The following is a 20156-nucleotide window of genomic DNA, read 5'->3' as shown; positions in this document are numbered from 1 at the left end:
TATGGAATGTTGTCGGTGTTCATTTGGGTTTTTTTAAAAATATGCAATCAGAAAGGTTTTGGAGTTAGCAGGATACCAGATAGTTTTCAGCTGTCTATTCAGGTGTCTCTTTTCAAAAGAGAGGCAGTGTCAGCCAGCCAGAAGTTTGTCTGGACTTTCTCTGGGCTTGGAAAAGGTGTGCAGTGATTTGTAAATATGGGTATGGAGAGCAGCCCTTAGGATTATGAAACATCTGGGAAAACCTATGTGTGTCCAACTCATTTTCCCTTGTGATTTTCTAGGTTCCAGAATCTGCTGTGGTCCCGAAAAGCCTTTGTGGACAGCGTGAAGGTCTATAACCACAGCTACATCTACATGCCAGCCTTCTCCATGAAAACAGGGACTGGACCCTCCCTCCGCGTCTACTACACCCTGGAGGATTTCGGTGCCAAGCAGGCAGTCCTTTTTGCCAACCCCAACTTCCTGCGGGACATCAGCAAGTTCTGGAAGAGCAAAGGTATTCACGCCAAGCGCCTTTCCACGGGACTTTTCCTGGTCAGCGCTGCCCTTGGTCTGTGTGAGGAAGTAACAATTTACGGCTTCTGGCCGTTCTCAGTGGACCTGCACGGCAAGTTTATCAGCCATCATTACTATGACAATGTCCTGCCTGACTCCGGATTCCATGCCATGCCAGAGGAATTTCTACAGCTTTGGTTTCTTCATAAAAGTGGGGTACTGAGAATGCAGCTAGAACCATGTGAGGACCCTCTAATCCAGCCTTCAGCCTGAGAATCATAGGAATCAGTTTGGGAGATACAGTAGTTTTTACTTTCCATGCTCTCCAACAGAGAGTTCTGTTTTATGTCGGTTGTTTTAAAAGGGATCTGCATGGGCCATAAAAATGCTACTTGAGGGCCAAATGGAATATGTTCTTATTTAGTGCTTTATGGAACTGGGAGGGGATGAAATGTATCTCTCCATCAAGTCCATTCAGCAGCAGTGGGAAAACAATGTCCGAAGCAGCACAGCTGAACTTTCCAGGGACGTTTTTAAGTGACAAGTGTAAAATGGGCATTAAGGCTCAGAGAGTCACCAGGCCACTCATAAGCTTTTGCTAACAGTGCCAAATACGACTGTCTGTTCCAAATTCCATTTCATTCCAGATCAGCACCCTGTACAACTTTCCTTTTTCCTTGCTTATTTCCTCTGTTTGTGTGTGTGTCGGACAGCATGTGTGTGTCATTGAATCTTTGTTTATTTTCCTTCTATTCCTTTTTTATTTTTTTTAAAATGTGTCACTCCCTCTCCCCCCAGGAGGAAGGGGAAGGAAGGGCTTAAAAGCCCAAGGAGCTGAGTACCATCAGCTCTCTGAAGACTCTTGGGAGAGTGCTAAGGTGCTAAGAATCTGGTTAGAATGTCATAGGAATGCCTTGCTACTGGGGATGGATAGACCTATGTGTTGTAAGTTTTATCAGGATAGTTCAGGTCATTGCACTCACAGCTACGCCAGTGCTGTACTGTGGCCAAGAGCTGGTCTGAAAAGAAAACATGTTATAAAACCAGCAGTGAAGTGCAGCCTGATTTCAGTGACCTGCTGCAAGATTTCCACAGTGACTTTCATAGCAGGGATGGTTCCTGACCTGTTTTGCTGTCCAGCCTTAGGGATTAATTCTGTATTCATTTGGACTCCAGATGTTCATGGACTGTTGAGGGTATTTGAGGGGTTCAGTGGAATGCAGAATGAGGTTCTTCATGTGCTTATAGGAAAATTACAGAAATGAATGTGTCATTTAAAATTATTCGAAGCTTCAGAAATCGTTTCTCTGTGTGTGACTTGCTCTTCTGCTTGGATTGTAACGTTAGCCTTAAAGACTTGTACTTCTCACATGAGATTGTCTCTGCTGAAAGAGAGTCTGGGAAATAAAACAGCCTTTGGGAGCACTGAAAAGCTGCAGAGCCAGCATGAAAAAGGAAAAAATAGAAGGGCATGCCTGATGTAAGGCAGTCCTGCTCATAGTGGTGAATTCTGTCAGTGTGCACAGTGCCTGAAGGACTGTTTTATTTTGGGTTATTACTTGGGCAGCAGATGGTCCTCTCACCATGGAAATGAGAAATTGTTTTGTTTGTTTGCTTTGGTTTCGTGCTGAAGGACAAGAGGAGAATCCCAGCTCAGTCTGCAGTGTAATTTAATCTGCAAGATGTTACCACCATTAACTTGAAAAATCCATATCACTGTTCTCTTTCTTATTACTGAAAATCTAGTCAAGGTGTTGGAACAACAAAACTGTCATCAACTTTCCACAAGAATTTCCTGTGCTGTTCTATCTCCAAAGTTCTATTATTTGGGGGCATGTGTTTTCTCAAGTGTTAAGGTCTCTCCTTGTAGACTACCAGCTGCAAATTCTGTAGATATAAACAATTTTTTAAAAAAGCTAAATCCATGGCTTTTCCTTAAATATGAATAGTTCAATTCTTTGTGTAGGAAACTGGGGGGAAAATAGTCATGTTTTTCTTTTTAAACCTATGTTTCATAATAAAAATTTTCTTTTGGAATATGGATATTCCAAGCATAAAGTGGACACTGTTTCATAGGATTACAGGGCAATGCTAAAGGGTAATGTGGGGATTTTTGAGTTTTAGTTATTGTTCTGAGAGAATCTGAATGTACCTCATAGCCCATGTTGTCTTTTTCCATGTTTTAATTGAAAGTACAGTCAGCACACTGATGGAACATCACTGATAAATAATTTCATTTCATTAGTGCATTATCTATGATGTGGGGACTTGGTGAGGAGGGATTTGAAAGTAAAATATTTTCCTTACTGCTTATTATGGCAGGATATTATGACTGAGCTGCCTTTCTGGGAGACAAAGAGGCACCTGTTTGGTTTTTATTGAGTGCATCAAGTTTGCGCTTTGTAGTGCTTTATAGATTTCATTATCTGTGGAAACAACAATTGGAATATGATGTACTAAAAATGGCACTTCAGCAGGATGCCAGCATTTCCTTGTGAGGGAATATGGAGAGTAGGGGGACTGCCTCTTTGCTGGTCAATTTTTGGTATCTTTACCAGTACTTAGAAATTTGCTTCTGAACCTCTCTTACAGCTCTCCAACCCCTTGGTAATTATGTGTTCCATGTGTTGGGAAAATAATTGGATAAGAAGAAAAAGCATTTTTATAGGAAAACTCTGTCCAGTGTTTCATAAGATCTGGCTTGTTCATGTTAAACCAGTGCCCTGGATATCTGGAGGTGTTGTATTCCCCACCTCTGTAAGACTCAGCCTGAGGCCTTCTGGTGTCTGCAGTCCTGATGTTTGCTAGGAGATAACTTCCAAGGAATTACAGGAGCAGGAGAGACCCAGTCTGTGTGTGATGTGTGGTTGATTCTGGAGAAATCTATAATTCTGGCTCTGTTCACATTTATGTATAGTGAGTAAAACTGGCATACACAGTACAAAGGCAACCACATTTGATGAGCAAGTAATGGCTTCAAGAGTAAACAATTTTCTTTAACTTCCAGAAAACTGGAAATTGATAAAAGGAGAGAAACAAAAATAAATGCCACTTTTGTGAGGCAAAATCTGGTTTAGCTGACTCGCTAGTCCATGGAAACACTAACCAAGAATCAGCCTTTTGCCCAGCAGGTAAAAAGGGATGCAGGAGAGCACTGCAAGTCTTTCATGGCCAGAACAGCCAGAAAGACAAAACCAAGCAGCTGGGAGCATAAGAGTGGCTGTTACCTGACAGAAATGTTGGGAGTGAAGGCTCTCCATCCATGTGGGTTGTGGATCTCGCCTTGTGGATGTCTCAGAAGAGGGCAATTCATGTGTAGGATCACTCATATGAAATACAGCATTGCATGGAAGGGCCTGAGAGTTTATCCCCTTTCGGGAGAGAGCTATTTTCTAGTGTTGCTATATTTTTAGTGAAGTCTTTTGAAATCTTAATCTTTATTAGTGAAATTCCCTCCTGCAGCACTTCTTTTTTCACTGCCAGTTCCTGAATTTCCCTGATAGTGTAGCTAAAGCTGCACAAATCTGCCAGGTTGAAAGCTACTGTAGTTCATCTTCAAAAAAAAGAAACAAAACTGGTTCAGGCTGGCCAAATGATTTGTTAATATTCATAGTTATTGATTTTATCATAGAGCTGACAAGGGACAGAAATACTGGAATATTGCTCTACCTGCATAGGAATCATTGTCCCATGTTTGTAAGGAGAATAAATTAAATACCTTTACAAGAAAGGTATGCACTGAAATCCCTCTTGATACAAACTTTTTGGGGCTGTATATGTTCTTGAGGAAATCAAGACCAATTTTTGAACTTCTGACAAAACTCTAAAACTTTCCCTCTTTGTTGATCAGGAAGCCTATTGGAGCTCTTTCTAGATCAGACAAGCAAAACAGCAACCAGCAAAGCAAAATCCTAGAGAAGGGATTGGGAGGTGTGCTCATGAGAATAAAAACATCTCTAATTTTGGCACAGACTTTGTTACAGTGCTAAGAACTCTTGCTTATGAATTTTGTATTTTTATATTTTTGCTGGAATGAAGATAACAAGTTTGGTGTGAGGCAGCTACTAAAGTCAAAGGTCTAAGCCTCTGCTACAGCTGAAGTTTTACAGAATATGGAAATACTGGGGTTTTTTTTGACTACTTTCATCTTTTTGTTATTTTTCTCAAAATTCATGTTGTTATCTAGGCAGCTGAGTTAGCACCTCTGTGAGAGCTGAAACTAAGCAAATCATCTGCTTTTTGAAACTCAGTGTCCTGAAATGTGGTAATTATGGAAAACCATTCCTGGAAACAGCTTCCTGAATACTAACTTAATATTGAGCTCACCCTTGCCCTTAAGGCCTAAGGGAACTTTTGATCTAGAAGTGAGGAAAATGAAGGAGGTGACAGCAATCTCACCATTTGCTGCCTCTCTGATTCTTCTTCAGCTTAATAGATTAGTAAGTGTTGGAAGAAGTCCAGGTAATAGGAAGGACAAGCTGTTCTTTCCTGCCACTCGCATCATAACACAGATATAAAATGAATTAACCAGCCACTATCTTGAACCATGGCCTCCTTCAAAAACTCATATGGTGGAGTTTCCATTAGCTGATACTTCCAAGTAAGCAAAATTCATCAGGCTTTGTCCAGAAATGCCTATTCCCCACCTCCATGATTGTTTCAGGGGTATTTTGGGTACTGTAGCTGTCCTAGTGTGCAGTGACCTCTTCTTAACATGGACTTCTGTTTCTGCCCCCAGCCATCGTCCTAAAGGACCTGTCTTTGCTATCCTTCCAGATCACCATTCCCTTTGGGGATAGAAGTGTGATTTTTAAAAATCCAGCCATAAGGCAGCTAGTATGTTTTGTTGTTTGAACAAGCTTTTCTTTTAAACTGCTGACATATCCACTAAGAGTTCAAAATAACTCCAAATAAAAAAAAAAACCAAATCAGTTTCAGCCAGGTGTTGGTAATGCCCTCACTGGAGAAGAGAAAGAGGATAGAAGAAGTATATGTTTTTCAGTGCAATCGTTGTAAAATAATATCTGTGTCCTTGAATTTCCTTGTTTTATCTTTTGGAATCTACCATATGTTTGACTTTTTTGTAGTTTCTAAACAGAACAATTGGTAAAAGACTTGGAGTTCTTTCTATTAAATATTAACAAATTTGTTTCCGTAAGTGGAATGCAAAGAGCCAACATGAGGCTTAACCTCCTATGCTCCCTGGCTGATAATTTTTTGGCAGCAGTGAGAATTTAAACAGCTACTCATTCTTCTCTGATTATTCATTTTCATCAGTTTTTATTGCAGCAGGCTGAGCCCTGGTGTATTCAGCCTCTTCAGCTTAATGCATGTGCTTTAGAATGAATTCCACTCTACTTTTCAGCTGTTATGGTGGGGGTAAAAAGAGTGTTGCTAATTGAAAATGCTTGGTTGAGTACAGCCAGGAGAGAGGCACTGCCAGATTCAGGCTTCTTCTGACCATTCTGAATTCTCTGCAGGACTGTGAAAACACTCCAGCTGTGTCTGTGAGGCTCAGCTGTGCAAGACAGAGCAGGAGCTGGAGCTTTTTCCCTGGTGGAAAAGGCTGATTGCTCCTTGTGGCCACTGCTGTGGCTTTGCCCGGTGCCCACCTGACTGGGCTCAGGACCAGGGGATGCAGCTCCATGACCAGCTTGTGATCCCAGATAATTACCCATGGCACATTAAACCCTGTCCTGCTTCACAGTCAGGAGTTCTGGGCTTACTGGAAATGATGGTAGCTCATCCCTTTGGAGACAAGCTGCTTCTAGCAGCACTTGAAATCCCTGGCAAGTCTCAGGAAGGCCTATTAAAGCTGCATCTTTAATTATTGACTGTGTACTCTCTCTGCTGTGGAGGGGGTCAGCTTTCTGCTGAGCTGAATATTTATCCTGTCTGGGACCCTCTAAGGCAAGGAAACCTTTAGCACTCCAACCATGTGGAATTTACTGTGTTACTTGATATCTTCACCTTCCAAGTGAAACCCTTTTTTCCCCCCGTTTTGTCCTGGATTTAACTCCTGTGAGTGAATCCAGAGTGAGTTAAAAAAAGCAGCACCACTAGTAATTGTTCTCATTTATGAATAAGATGGTGTTCAATAAAACACTGGAGTGCCTTTTGGACAGTTCCTTCTGATTTCTAATTGTATATTCAATTAATTGTTTCAGTCAGATGGGACCCATAGCAGAGATGAGTTGCATCATTTTCTGTTTACTGGAAGAAAACCATTACAGAATTACATTTCAAGCTGAATTCTTACCAACAATTTAAGGGATCTTCCTTCTGCAGGAAGCTTTGTTATTGTGTGATTATCTTGATAGTAAATGAAAATTCTTCACTGAAAATAAATGCATAATCTGGAGTACTGAGACACCAATTTGAGTCTCTACTCAGATATCTCCAACAAAGAATTTGGTGTTCTTCAAAAGTGCCATAATCACAACTTTTTTTTTTTTTCCTTCTGTGCATGTGGTTTTTTTAGGAAATGCTTGATTTTTTATTTTTATTTTTTTTATAAACCCTCCATGTGCTGAAAATAAACACTCCTTCTTCAGGAACACAAGTTTCTTTTTGGGTAGCCTTCGTATGCAGAGTAAAACTTCCAGAAGATAATCCAGTTTTCAGGAAAATGCTCATTTGGAGTAGTCTGGCAGGACTCCTTTGAGCATGTGACTCCTGCCTCTTGAGCTGTGAAGGTTGGACAGATGATACAGAGTGTGCTGCACTGACAGGAAAAAAAAAAAAAAAGATATTTTAGCCACAGCTTCTGCCTGTTTGATGTCTCCCACTGCTGAATGATATTTCTTTGTTCTGTGAGGGCCCTGCAAGGACTCTGATCCTACATATCAATTGTATTAACTGGTTTTAAAGGCCTGGACTTTGTATTGAAAACTAAATGAGCATGGAGATGCCTGGAAATTATGTCCTTTAGTGTATTATCATTTGGACACTGCATGGTTTGGCCTGTTACAAAACATATACATAAAAATCATTTTATATGGGTATCCAAAAGCTATCTTCTCTTGAGTATGAGACTTACAGATCACTGGAAGGTGACTTCCTGATGCTGCAGAGTGCAAAAACCACTGTGGTTTTATTTCTATCAATAATGAAATCCCCATTGAAGTAATACTGGATTAGGTCAGCTTTCAGTGCTCTTGAAACTCCCACTCCATAAGCATTTTCAATAATTGTTCCATGCAAAGGCAGAAACAGGAGATTTTTTTCCTTGTTCATACATGTCACCTTCCATTGAAAATGGAGCAGAAAGTCAGTCAGAGCTCTCAGCCTTTTCAGAGGTCTCTGGAGACTCCCTAAATAATACATAGGCACACAGTTATGCAAATATAAACAAAATAGCCTGAAGTTTATACTCAGATGCTGGTCAGTATCTTGAAGAATTACTTTCAAATCATTTAGAGGAAAAAAACTGCAAAAATTTTTCATGTGAAAAATATCCCCTCTTTTTTTTTTTCTCCTAAAATGCACTAAAAACTAAAGAAACCATGTTAAAAGATATGTGAATTTCTCCTGGTTTCCAACTTATTCTGACTTCTAGCTTTGTATTCAAGTCCATACTTCTGCAAAACTTCTAATTCTAGATTGTCCCATAGACCTAAAAAAACACCCATTATACTCCAGATGTAGTCCAAAAAAAAAAGGGAAAAAAACCAAGCTCATGACAGAGGTTCAGCTCTTCTGAAATCTGTGACTGTTTATGTGCTGCCATTTAGTGGTGGTGGCCAAAGAAGTAGACAAAGATCAGAAAGGAGATAAAAGCACAAAAGGACACAGTATTTCTGGTAAAGGGATGGAAACATAGGTTTAAATGCTTTGAACCCCAAGTTGTTAGTGTTAGGTCTTTATTCTTTTGCTTCTCTTTCCCTCGGTGCTTCTTGTATGGGGTGAGACTTGCTGTGTTCACAAGTTGCTTATAATTTTCTCTGCACTACATTGAACTTTCCTCTGGCTTTAAACCTAAAAATTGAATAGAGGGACAAAAACTACTTCAGGTTTATCAATATTTGTATGCAACATTTTACATCTTCCTAGTACTAGTTACTCTATTCACTCATAATTAAATGAAGTAGTGGAAACTACTACTTATCCCAGAGTTTTGAAGTCTTTCTTCCTGTAGTGATTTCTCTGTCAGGTGAATGGAGATTACTTTTAGCTCAGATGTTGTGAGAATTAATTAACTCATGGTTGGGAATTAAAGTGAAAAAAACTTCAGAAATTTTATTAAGGTTATCTGTTTTGAACAGTGAAAACAAGCAAATGAGCTATCCTTTTTATCTGAGTGAGATTATGCTTTTGTGTTAAAATTCTCCCCCATTGTTAGGAAGTACAATAGGAACATTACATCCAGGAGCACCTGGATTGCAAGAAAGGGAAAAGCTGTGGATTTTTAATGAGAAAAGAAGGTTTTCTCCTCTCTGCCTTCAATTTATAAACCAGATTCTCTGCTCTCTTTCACTGTTCTGACTCTATCAAATCAATAGAATTGCCTTGATTTTAACCAGTTGACTGTTCTCAAACCTGAGGGAATTCATCCTGTGAAAATTCTAAGTTATTTTAAAGCACTGCCAGATTATGATATTTAGTCAAAGTATCATAATTCTGAAATTTATTATGTAATCTACCAATCTATTTTTCCCAATAAGTACAGACCTTGAGCTGTTTATGCTGTTTGTTGGTTCCTTTTGTAAGGCAAATATCTCATTGCATTTCAAACTTCTGCTGCATGAAAGTGTCCCAGATTGGAAGGAAATCATGATCTTTGTCACTTCCTTGTTTCATGGAAGTGATCCATGAGCTCTTCAATTTGTCAAGTGTATTGGATGAGCCAAGTGAAAATGAAAAAAGGATTTTTCTACACTGGGAAGCATCACCATTCACTGGCTGTAACTAGGAATTAGATGTCCTCAAGTAATTTATTATTCTTGATGGATCTGATGTCTGCAAATAATTTTGTTATCAATAGCAAATCAAATAATTTTGTTAGATTTTATTGATGGAATGGGATGATCTTTTCCCCCTGCTTTTCAACTGCAATTCTTTTCTGATAGTATTTGCAAGGAAGAAGTTCTTATTTCTTCTCTCTTGTTTTGTAAATGACAATTTATATCAAAGGCATTACTCTAATCTCAAATGCTGGTTTTCTTAAAAAAGTTGGTCTTACACTTTTTTCTGTTTTGTACACAATATTTTTTTTCATAACAGTACCTATGTTTTCAGTGATAAAATCTCAACAAGTTATTTTTCTCTTTAAAAACTGATTTTCTGGCTTTCATAAACCCCAGTTTATGAAACTGTCAGGTGTCTTTGGGTTCTATCCTAAACTGAACATAATCACATTTTGAATCTTTGGCATATCTGAGTTCACTCATACTCAATGAGCTGTTTCAATAAAATAGAAATTTATTTCCAATATAGCTTTCAACTTCAGTTAAGAACAAGGAGTTTTCTCCTTAATAAAGGCCTGTAACTGCCATACTGATGGCTTAAAGAACCTAGAAAGAAAACAACACATTTTTGAGATAATGTTAGTATAGGAGGTAATAAAAAAGGCTGGTCCTTATTGGAGGCCTGCAGGGGCAGTCATGGAAAATATTCACAAAATGCCCATGCCCCCCCACAGGGTGAATACAGTTTTATAAGTTTAGCAAATAAGCATAATTGATAAAAATCACCAAACTGCCATAAGGCAATTTCCCCCAGTTCAACCCTCTCTGAATCTTGTCCCCCCCACCCTTAGATGGAAACTGAACTTTGTTTATAAAAATACATCTTGAAGAGCTGGTCTCAACCTTGGTTTTAGGGAGAACCAAGATAGGATAGGGGCCTTGGAATGTGTTTTGTGTTTCTGCCTATCAGGGCAGGGAAAAGTACTGGGGAAGCTAGCTAAAATACAATATTAGGCTGCAGAACTACAAATAGATGTGTAAAGACTACAGAGAATATATATAAAAGGAAAAAGGCAAAAATCAATTAGGCATAATTTCCCCCCATTTTTAGAGACTAACAAGACTCTACCTTGTCTAGTCTCTACTCCATATTTAACCACACCACATCATATAGCAGCTATTATTTAAATAATAACTACAGATATAAGTAATATAAACAGTTCCTTTTTTCCAGGCCCAATTCTGTAACCATGAGGTGAGAGTGTCAAAGATATATTTGAAGTTGAAAGCTACCTGATGTAAAATTTGAGTTTGCTTTCAAATTTCAACCAAATCCTTAATAATTCTTTCCCGCTGATCTACATGAGAACAACTAGTGTTAATGATTTTGCAGCTAGTAGGAAATTGAGAGTCATTCCAGACAAATCATGGACTTCTTCTTGTAAGGCTGAAATTGCATCTGAAATTTGCTTTTTAATATGTTCAATAATCCTTACTGTGATCAAATACTGTGTTTGGAATTACAGCTCCACAGGCCCAATCTTTATCTAGGGGCAAAACAGCAGACATCATTTTCACATATTCAATACCACCCTGACAAGTTGTTCTTATGAAGAGCTTTTGGATACATTTTGGACTAAAACCACATGCAAATTTTGGGACCAAATCTGAGCCATGGTTACCAACTGTTCATGTAACAGGCACAAAAGAACCATATAAATATAATCCTCTGTTTTCCAGTTGTTTTGGGAGAGAGGTCTCTTAACTTTTGAGCAGTGAATTCAGGGTTCCCTGCCAGCAACCCTGGCATGAGTGAGAGTAGTCAGGACTTTGAATGTTCTTCTCCACTTAATTTGCAAAGGTAACTGTTCCACCATTTAGCATAGACCCACTCTCCAGACTGGAATGTGTGTCCAGTCCTGTTGGTCAGGGTAAAATGAATCATCTCTGGACCTTCTGCAAAGTGGATCTTAAAATTAACCCATAACCACTAACCTTTACCTCAAATAATAAAAAAAATCTGCATCAATACAAGTATTTTTTATTTTCATTTTATGTCTTATGGAAGTTACAAGGACTACTAAACTTTTTTGTTTCTTACACATACCAGACACCTGGTTTTAACCTGTGTTTATACTGTTTCCATCTGGCTGTTTCCAAAAGCTCCAGAGAAAAACAAGCAAACAAAGACACCAAGGAAATGAAAGGTGCCTTGCTGTGAAGGTTATCTAGAGTGGTACATTGCTCTTTTAATGAACTGTGAAATGTAGCATGTGGATGATGATGAATGGAAAAACATGCATGTGTTTTTATTTGAATGTTGTGTCCCTGAGATGGATTATTAGTATGAGCTCTGTAGTGTAAAAATACTGAAAAGAGAAATGGAAAGAAGATACTTTTAGCAGGTTTTGCAGTGAACCACGTCCCCTTCTGACTGTTTTTCCTTCTGAGACTCAGATCTGGTAACGTGGCCCTTACCATTAGGATGGTAATAAAAAAACTGCTCTGTTCCTAAAGTTAAATCTGGTTCTTTCCAGCACTGTAAGGGACAATCTGTTTGTATTTCCAGCATATCTCATTTATTCACAGGCATGGGCTCATGGGGCTGCACTGGCTGGGAGATCAGTCAGGCTCACTGGTGAAGTCATGCTGCATGTTTCCTGCCCACATCCCACATCCCACATCCTGCATCCAATAGTCTGTGCCTGTGCCAGGAGATAAGTGACTGTGGTTTGTTACATTTTGCTGCTTATGGCTAGAAGATGAAGTGAAAACTAAAACTGTGAATTCCCTTCCATTTCTTGTAGACACAGCCACAGCTTGGGCAAGTTTTGTGCTTGACCAGAACAGAAATGGGCTGTGCAAAGGTTTTTCAAAATTGTTAATTTTGCATTTACCTCACTGAGGTATTTACAAGAAGTCAGTGATTTCACAAGGCATCAATATTTGTTGTTGGAGTTGCAGTCATCTTAAACATCTGCTCAACCAGGGGACCAGTGAATATCACTGAGGTTATCCCAACTCCCTGGTTTTACTTTGGGAACAAACTATGTTATCTGAAGGCAAGCAGCCCAGGAAGCAGTACTTGAAAGCTTCTGTTTGCTTCTCCCTGTAGTTGCAAGGTCCTAGCTGTCACCTTCTGTGACCTGTCATCTGTAGAGTGCTCAAGAAAGCGGTGCTTGGATCAGTGGTGCTACCAAAACTTGAACAGGTGTTGGGAAGGAGCTCAGTGTTTGGATAAAACAAGCTGATTTGGGATCAGTGGTTTACAGGAATGCTGGTATGCAAAGCCCTGGCAGGACAGACAGTTTCTCCTGGCTCTTTACAGACTTGGCACAGTTGCCATTTTTGCTCTCTCACACCATATTCCCAAAGGAGCCATGTGATGTGGGATGTCAGTGTTAGCTGTTAAATTCTAGTACTTTTATTTGCATTCCTTCTTCTCTTGCCCAGTTAATTGAAAAAATGTGATGGTAATGTGGTAGTTTGATGTCTTGAGGTGATTTTAAAGTAGATATGCAAACCATTATGCCTCTGAGATTGCATAATTCCATGAATTTGTTTTACCTCCAGTGCCCAGCATGTAATACTCATTGTCTCATTTCTGATGTGTGTAAGCTTTACAGGCTGGATATCGTGTCCAAATGACAGGAGCACTTGGGTGAACATCTCAAATCATTGGTTTTTTGGCATGTTCAGGGGCAAAGATACTAGTGTGGAGTGTGTTAAACATCCCAAAGTGTGGTATTGTTCTGAGTCTTGTGATTAGGGCTTCGATCTAATTCACTCTCCAATGTAGCAAATGTTTGCTGTCAGCCAACACTATTCCAAGGACTAAAGGAATCTCTTTCTTTGCCCTGCAATAATGTATTTTCTATGATTATGTCAGTAGAATTTGTTCATTTTTCAAGTACTGTGCAGTGCTTCTTTGAAGAATGTCCCTTTTTCAGGTGGTTTCATGGTGACTGTACCCCAAAATGTCTAGATGTCTCTCAATAGCAAAAATTGCTTTGTTATTGAATGTATTATTTATTAACAGTATCTTGTCTTTTTCTAGTTGCATTTTACAAAATGTGCCACAAGCATCTTACGTGATTTTTATAAGGAAAGTCTTATTTATAATGTTGTGCAAGTGGATGGAAACAAATAATGATTTTATAGTAGCCCATGCCTTTTTTCATAGCTGCAAAGTTTTAATGAGCATGATCAGAAGGGACAGGCTCATTGTTTAATTTAATTTTGATGAAGCTTTTCAAAACTATTATGTTATTCATTATTTGAAATTAATTATCTTAACAAATAAATATTGCCATTTTAAGAAATGAAGAGTATTTGTGGGGCTTCTTTTTCTTCTCTGTTCCTTGCTCTAACCCAGTATGTCCAAACAATCCAGGTAATTTCCTGTTCTCATTTACCTTTTAAACATCCCCACCTTAGCCCCCTTTAAAAACAGTGAGGATAAAGGGTCAGATAATCCTGGCCACTGCAGGGACAGCTGGAGCAGGATTCCTCAGCCTGGTAGGTACCAAAAAAGCATTTCTTTGCCATTTCTGATCATTCCTTTACTTTGCCTTGCTTCTCCATGCCTTGCATTGCCTTGCTGTCCCCTCTGTAGCCTTCCCTTGGCCTTCCTTCCCTCCATTATCTTGCATTGACTTGCTCATCCAACCCCTGCCACAACTTCCCAACTCATTTGTCCAAGTCCAGCCTTGACTTTCCTCATCCTTTTAGGACTTACTCACTTTCCTAGCTCTCACTTGATTTTCCTTGCCCTTGAATGCATTCCTTGCCTTGCATTACCTTGCTCACCCCTCCTCACCTAGCATGCAATACCCTTTTTCTCCTGGCATTTCCTTGATTTTCCTTGACCGTGCTACTCCTCTTACGACTCTGAAACCCTTCTCTGTACCCTCAGTTTTCAGGAGCATGAGAGGCAGCCCAGGACAGCTCACATGCAGCCAGGCCCATTGGTGCACACAGCTTTTATCTGGTACCAGGACTTGCATGTCTTGGATTTTGGGCAGGCAACTCACATTTCACCCTTGGGCTCTGGGACCAGAATGACGGTTCTGCTTAGAAGGAAAGCACGTAGTCCCGGTGTTGTAGGTGCACATTAGAGACGGTCCATGCAAGATCAAGGCTGCACAGACCACTCAGTCCTGGCCACTTTTACCTGCAAGCAATCCTTGAATGTACTTCTCACTTGCCTTGCCTTGGCAACTCAACCATTTCCTTGCCTAGCCCTGCTAAACTCTCCTTTGTCTTGCACTCCTTCGCATGACTAAGACCCACCCTTGACCTGCTTACTGCTTTCCTCCAGGGTCTGCCTTGCCCTTCCTGTCCCTGTCTGGCCTACCCATCACTGGACTTTATTTCCTATGCCCAGCCTTGCCCACAACTTCTTGGCCTCCTCTTGCCTAACCACTCTTTGATTTCCCCTCACTAGTCTTGCCTACCTCTCCAGTTGACTTGTCTGGAATTGCCTACACTTGGATTGCACTGCCTTGCCTGCAGAGAAGCCAAGGTAACCAGTGGTAGGCAGGGCAGGGCAGGGCAAGGCAAGACAAGGCAAGGAAGTTGTAGGCAGAGAAAGGCAAGGGAAGCAAAGCAAGGGATAGGCCAGGAAAAAACAGGCAAGGTACTGAAGGCAAGGCAAGGCCAAGTGATTCAGAGTGCTTTTCCTTGGGAAGCAAAGGACATTGTCCCAGTGTCAGTGGAGCAAGTACCACATGGAGGTAAAATCCAGAAAGACATTTCTGTACTGACAACTTTGGTAGGGGAGCAATTTTTTGGTGTATTTGATACTGGGGGTGGTATGCATCTTTTACTTGGTAAGTTGCTGAAGAAGAATGGCAATGCTTTTTCATGGGAAGGAAAGCACGTAGCCCCATTGTTGAAGGCACAGATAAGAAGGTCAAGGGCAGCAGCAACTTTCTGCCCTGGCATATTTGGTGTGGAAGCACCACCTCAGTTTAGACAGTTAGGGAGCTGGTATCCATTTTGGAAGGTGGTCTCCTGAGAAATTCAATCTGGCATGTGGTTTCCACTTCTTAGAGGCGACTGTCTGAAATTCTGGCAGTAGATTTCTTCTGGAAAAGGTAAGAAGCTGCACTCAGTCTTGGTGTGCATCTGACCTAGTGCCCTGGGCACATAATGGCCAGTAACACTGTTCTGGCACCTTTGTATGGGGAATAAAACAGAGAGCACAATGGAACTGATAAAGGAGCCTAGTGTCTTAGGCCTAATCAAACAGAAAGCATGGGAGAGACAGACACAGATAAATACTCCCTGGGGAAGAAGTGACCAAGAGATACGTTGTGAAACTTTGTCATGATTACCAGGTAACTGAAGTCATATGTATAACTAATGGGAAATTGTTACCAAAAATAGAACCCTATATAAGTGCCATACAAGTAAAACCCTATATAAATACTTTGTATACTCAATAAAATTGATTTCTGATCTTGACTCGGATGTCCCCGTCTCTCAATTACCAATAATTGGTGCCCTGTGTGAGGAGCAAGAACTGGGCTATCTGCGTGGCAATTGGCGAGCTTCCTGGAACTGGAAGTGCTGGTGTGAGAACCAGGAGTGGGCCCTAAATAATCTCTTCACAAAGAAGGTGAGCCGGGGGAACATGGGACAAAGTATGTCTAAAGAAGAGAGACATGTTTTTGAACTAATGGTTGCTTTGCTTGTAAAATGGCAAAACCTTTCCAAAGCTGGACTTAAAACTCATTCTTAGATGGGTGGCTGTTAAGTGTCCTGACATCACTGCCTCCTCTATTTTTACAAGTGCTGTTTGGGATGATGTGGGGATTAAGCTCTACGATTTAGCTACTACAGACATGAGCTGGAAATGTGCATGCTCCAGTCTTGGAGGGTGAGTTTTGAGACATTAAAAAAGCAAGAGCAGTCTCAGGCTGTATCCTCTGCAGATCCTACTGCCCCCCTATCCCACTCTGACTCTCCCTGCCCAGCTGAAACTGGTGTCTCTGATACTGAAGAGCAGCCCCAGCCATCAACACCCCCTCTGCCCAGTCAAAGGAGGGGAAGGCATCCTGTGTCGCTGTCCTTAGCAGCCAATACCGTGGCTCTAGCAGTGAGGAGGAGGGGGATCCCTTTGACCCAGGACCAATAGATCCAGATGCTGAGCCTGACTTATTCCCTCCTGACCCTCATGATAACTGGGAGTGATCAAAGAAAAAGGCTCTTAAGGAGGGGGATTTTGATATCGCAGTGAAAATAGTCGTGCCAGTCATGTTTTGTGCCGCCAGGGGAAACAGCCCACAGTGGGAACCCCTCCCTTATTCAGAAATTGAAGAACTACACTGCACAGCTACAGAACAAGAACTAGAGTCTCTCTGTTTTGCTAATCTTTTACATTCCATGTTGTCAACTCATCTTATGACCCCTCATGATTTCAAGGGACTGGCAGACTTATTAACCCCAACTCAGTATGCTATTTTTGATGCTCAGTGGAAAAAGACAGAGGCAGGATCCAAAGCTCCTGGTATTTGCCCTCAGTGCCGTGAGGGAAGGCTTTGTGCTAATCTGTGTCATTCTCAGTATGATTCTGATATCAGGAAACTGAAACTGGAGCATGGGGATGGCACCACCCATGGACACAAATGCCCCAGCCAATGCTTCAAAGCAGACCACAGCAAGCCTCAGCCCAGCCACCACAAGCAGCCTTTGCTGGACCATCACAGATCTACAACCCACTTCAGCAGGGACCACTGGACTGGACCTGGCCACCTCTATCACAGCAATGTTACTTGATTAATCTGTTCATTTGCTTCCCAGAGGAGTTTTCGGACCGCCAGGGCAGCCTATGCATGCTTTACTTTTAGGCTGGTCATCCACCTCTTTGCTGTTTGTTCTCCCTGGGGTTATAGACTCTGACAATGGGATAATGATCATGGCTTGGACACCTCGACCACTTTGCACCATTTCCCAAGGAACTCAAACAACAAAATTGATTTTACTTCCCCAAACCATGAACACACCTTTCACAGATGTAACACAAACAGGGAGATTTGGGACCACTGGGACACCCCAAGTATGCTGGGTACAACCTATATGAGAACAATGCCCCCTGCCAATGTACACTGACTTTAAAAGGACTAAAGTTAACACTTGTCAGTCTCACAGACACAGGGGCTAAAGTTACAGTTCTCTCTCAAGCTAAATGGCCCCCACAATGGTCCCTGGCTGCAGTTCCCCCACAGTGGTCCCTTGCTGAAGTGCCCCAGGTGCTTTCAGGCACTGGGGGAAGCAGCCATAGTTATCAAAGCTGCCACTTGATACAGATCAAAGGTCCAGAGGGACACCTCTCCTCAGTCAAACCATTTGTGTTACCAGTGCTGATGGTACCATGGGGGACGGATGTTCTCTCTCAGTGGGGTTTTAGGATTCAATCAGATTTTTACTGTGGGCGATTGAAGCGTGCAACACTTTAAAAATAACCTGGAAAACAGAAAAACCAGTTTGGGTAGATCAGTGGCCCCTACCTTTGCAAAAACTGTGCACATTAATGGAGTTGGTCCAACAGCAACTCCAGAAAGGGCATATTGTCCCCTCTACCAGTCCTCAGAATTCTCCTGTGTTTGTTATCAATAAACAAACTAGCAAGTGGTGTTTATTCCATGATCTTCAAAAAAATAATGCAGTTATGGAGGACATGGGTGCATTACAGCTTGGTCTCCCATCTCCTACCATGATCTCCCAAAATTGGCACTTGACTGTTATTGATTAAAAGATTGTTATTTTGATACTCGTTTGCACCCTGAGGATGCACCTAAATTTGCTTTTTCAGTTCCCAGCACAAACATGCAAGCACCCTTACAGCAGTATCACTAGATCGTTTTACCTCAGGGCATAAAAAACTCTCCTACTATTTTCCAGTGGTATGTTGCTAATCCTGTTCATCAACAGATGCCTAATGTTCTTTTGTACCATTATATGAATTATATTCTTGTAGCAGCTGAACAACAGGAAGTCATAGAGAAAGCCTTAGCCTTGTCACTGAAGCTGTAAATCAGGCAGGATTTTGCATAGCTCCTGAAAAGGTACAGAAACACCCTCCCTAGAGGTATTTTGGGTGGAGCATTAGAGCCCATTCAATTTCTCCACAAGCTCTGCAAATTCAGACAAATATTTGCACCTTACATGATGCGCAAAAACTTCTGGGGAATATCACAATAACAAGGGTGGGCTCCTTGTTAAGGATTTCAAATGCAGAGCTAAGTCCTTTGTTTGAACTGCTAAACAGAGACTCAGACCTTTTATCACCTAGACAACTTATTTTACAAGCTCAGCAGGTGCTGCAATGCATAACTAATGCCTTAATAAACAGACAAGCTGCATGCTAAGCACCTGATCTGCCTTTCTTTTTAATAATTTTGTGTCCAGCAAAACCGCCCCATGCTTTGATATTTCAATGGGACTCCAAGGCACCAGACCCTTTGCTTATTATTAAATAATTTTATTTTTTTTACCACTCCTTCTCATTCTATGCTAGCATTCCATATGCATGGTACCTTTAGAGTGTGAGCAGCCCCAGGTGCTGTTCAGTTTAGATCCTCACTCTGTGAGACTAAAGGATTATGATGAGATACATAGGGCTGAGAAGGAAAGTGCAGGTGCCAGGGGCTGTGCTGCCAGCTCTTCAGCTGCAGTTGTAAGCAGTTGTAAGAGCTTTCTCAGCTGGCACTTTTGTGAGCTCTCTTTGTGCCGGATGTTTTCAAGTTTGTAGCCAGACTCTGGGAGCAAAAAGATTTCCTAGGGCAAAGCAGTTTGTGTTGCCATTTGAGTGTGGTGCAAATCTGAGTTAGTCCATGGAAGGGGAAAATCAGTGAAATCTTTTTATCCTGACGCAGTAGATTGGAGAGCAGTGAGATTTTCAGCTTGGCTCTGCCCTTGGGGTGGTTGAGGGTGAGGTGAGGTGTGTTTCTTTCGTTTGCAAGCCGACAGAGCCATCGTGTGGTTATTTTGATGAGCACTGACAGTGCCCAGGCAAAAGCCAAGTGCTTTTCATGAGCAGTTCATGGAAGAGCTCCACTGTAGATCCTGGCTCTTGGAGACTGAAAGAATGTGATCCTTCAGCTGGCTGGGAAGGAAGAGGAATCACTTCGTTGTTGGCTGTGCAGTTAATAGGTTGCAAAAGAAAAGGCAATTTCCAGGATTGCCTTTTTCTTTTAGAACCTTTTCTATGTGATCAGCTGCTCGATGGGTAACTCATACCTACTGAGCTACATCCTACTCCCTGGAGATATGCACTTTCCTGCAAGCTCTATGTTCCACCATACACCCTCACACTCAGCTGATCCCAAATCCCTCCAAAACATCCAGCAGTAAAGTCCAACAACAGAAAGCCAGCGCTGGTGTTCGTTCTCCCATTGCAGGCTGTAAACTAGGCCAAACACACTTAGTGAGCTGCACTTTCCTTCTCAACTATAGAGCTAGCATCCCATTCTCTCAAGCCGGCAGAGTCCACTGCTTAAGCAATGCATTTCCAGATGTAGTTCAGACTGGGAGATGTGCTGGGACAAGAAAGCATTTGCTGACCTTCCCTCTTCCCTGTGAAAACTGATAGTTGCAGAGCAATCACTCTCTCACACCTTCAGTGTCGGTGAGTCCCAGCAGCTATATTTCATAGAGAAGGAAGTGTCAGAACAGAAGACATTCCTAAATTACCTCCTTCTTCTAGCAACCCCAAAACCACACACAACGTACTGGGACTATGCACCTCTC

The 20156-nt window shown here is 41.3% G+C and overlaps 1 protein-coding gene across 1 annotated transcript in view; it reads left to right on the top strand.

The window, feature by feature from the left end:
- The window catches only part of ST8SIA1 (ST8 alpha-N-acetyl-neuraminide alpha-2,8-sialyltransferase 1), a 136834-nt gene extending 123107 nt beyond the window's left edge, over positions 1-13727 (top strand). Inside the window, exon 5 of the mRNA XM_015627953.3 lies at positions 282-13727. Within this exon, the coding sequence (XP_015483439.1) occupies positions 282-768 (487 nt within the window). The 3' untranslated portion in view covers positions 769-13727. The remainder of the gene's footprint in view (positions 1-281) is intronic.
- Positions 13728-20156: the final 6429 nt, after the last annotated feature.

Source organism: Parus major, chromosome 1A (genome assembly GCF_001522545.3).
Source record: "Parus major isolate Abel chromosome 1A, Parus_major1.1, whole genome shotgun sequence".
Taxonomy (NCBI): Eukaryota; Metazoa; Chordata; class Aves; order Passeriformes; family Paridae; genus Parus; species Parus major.
The sequence above is the reverse complement of the archived record's forward strand: the minus strand, read 5'-3'. Positions and strand labels throughout refer to the sequence as shown.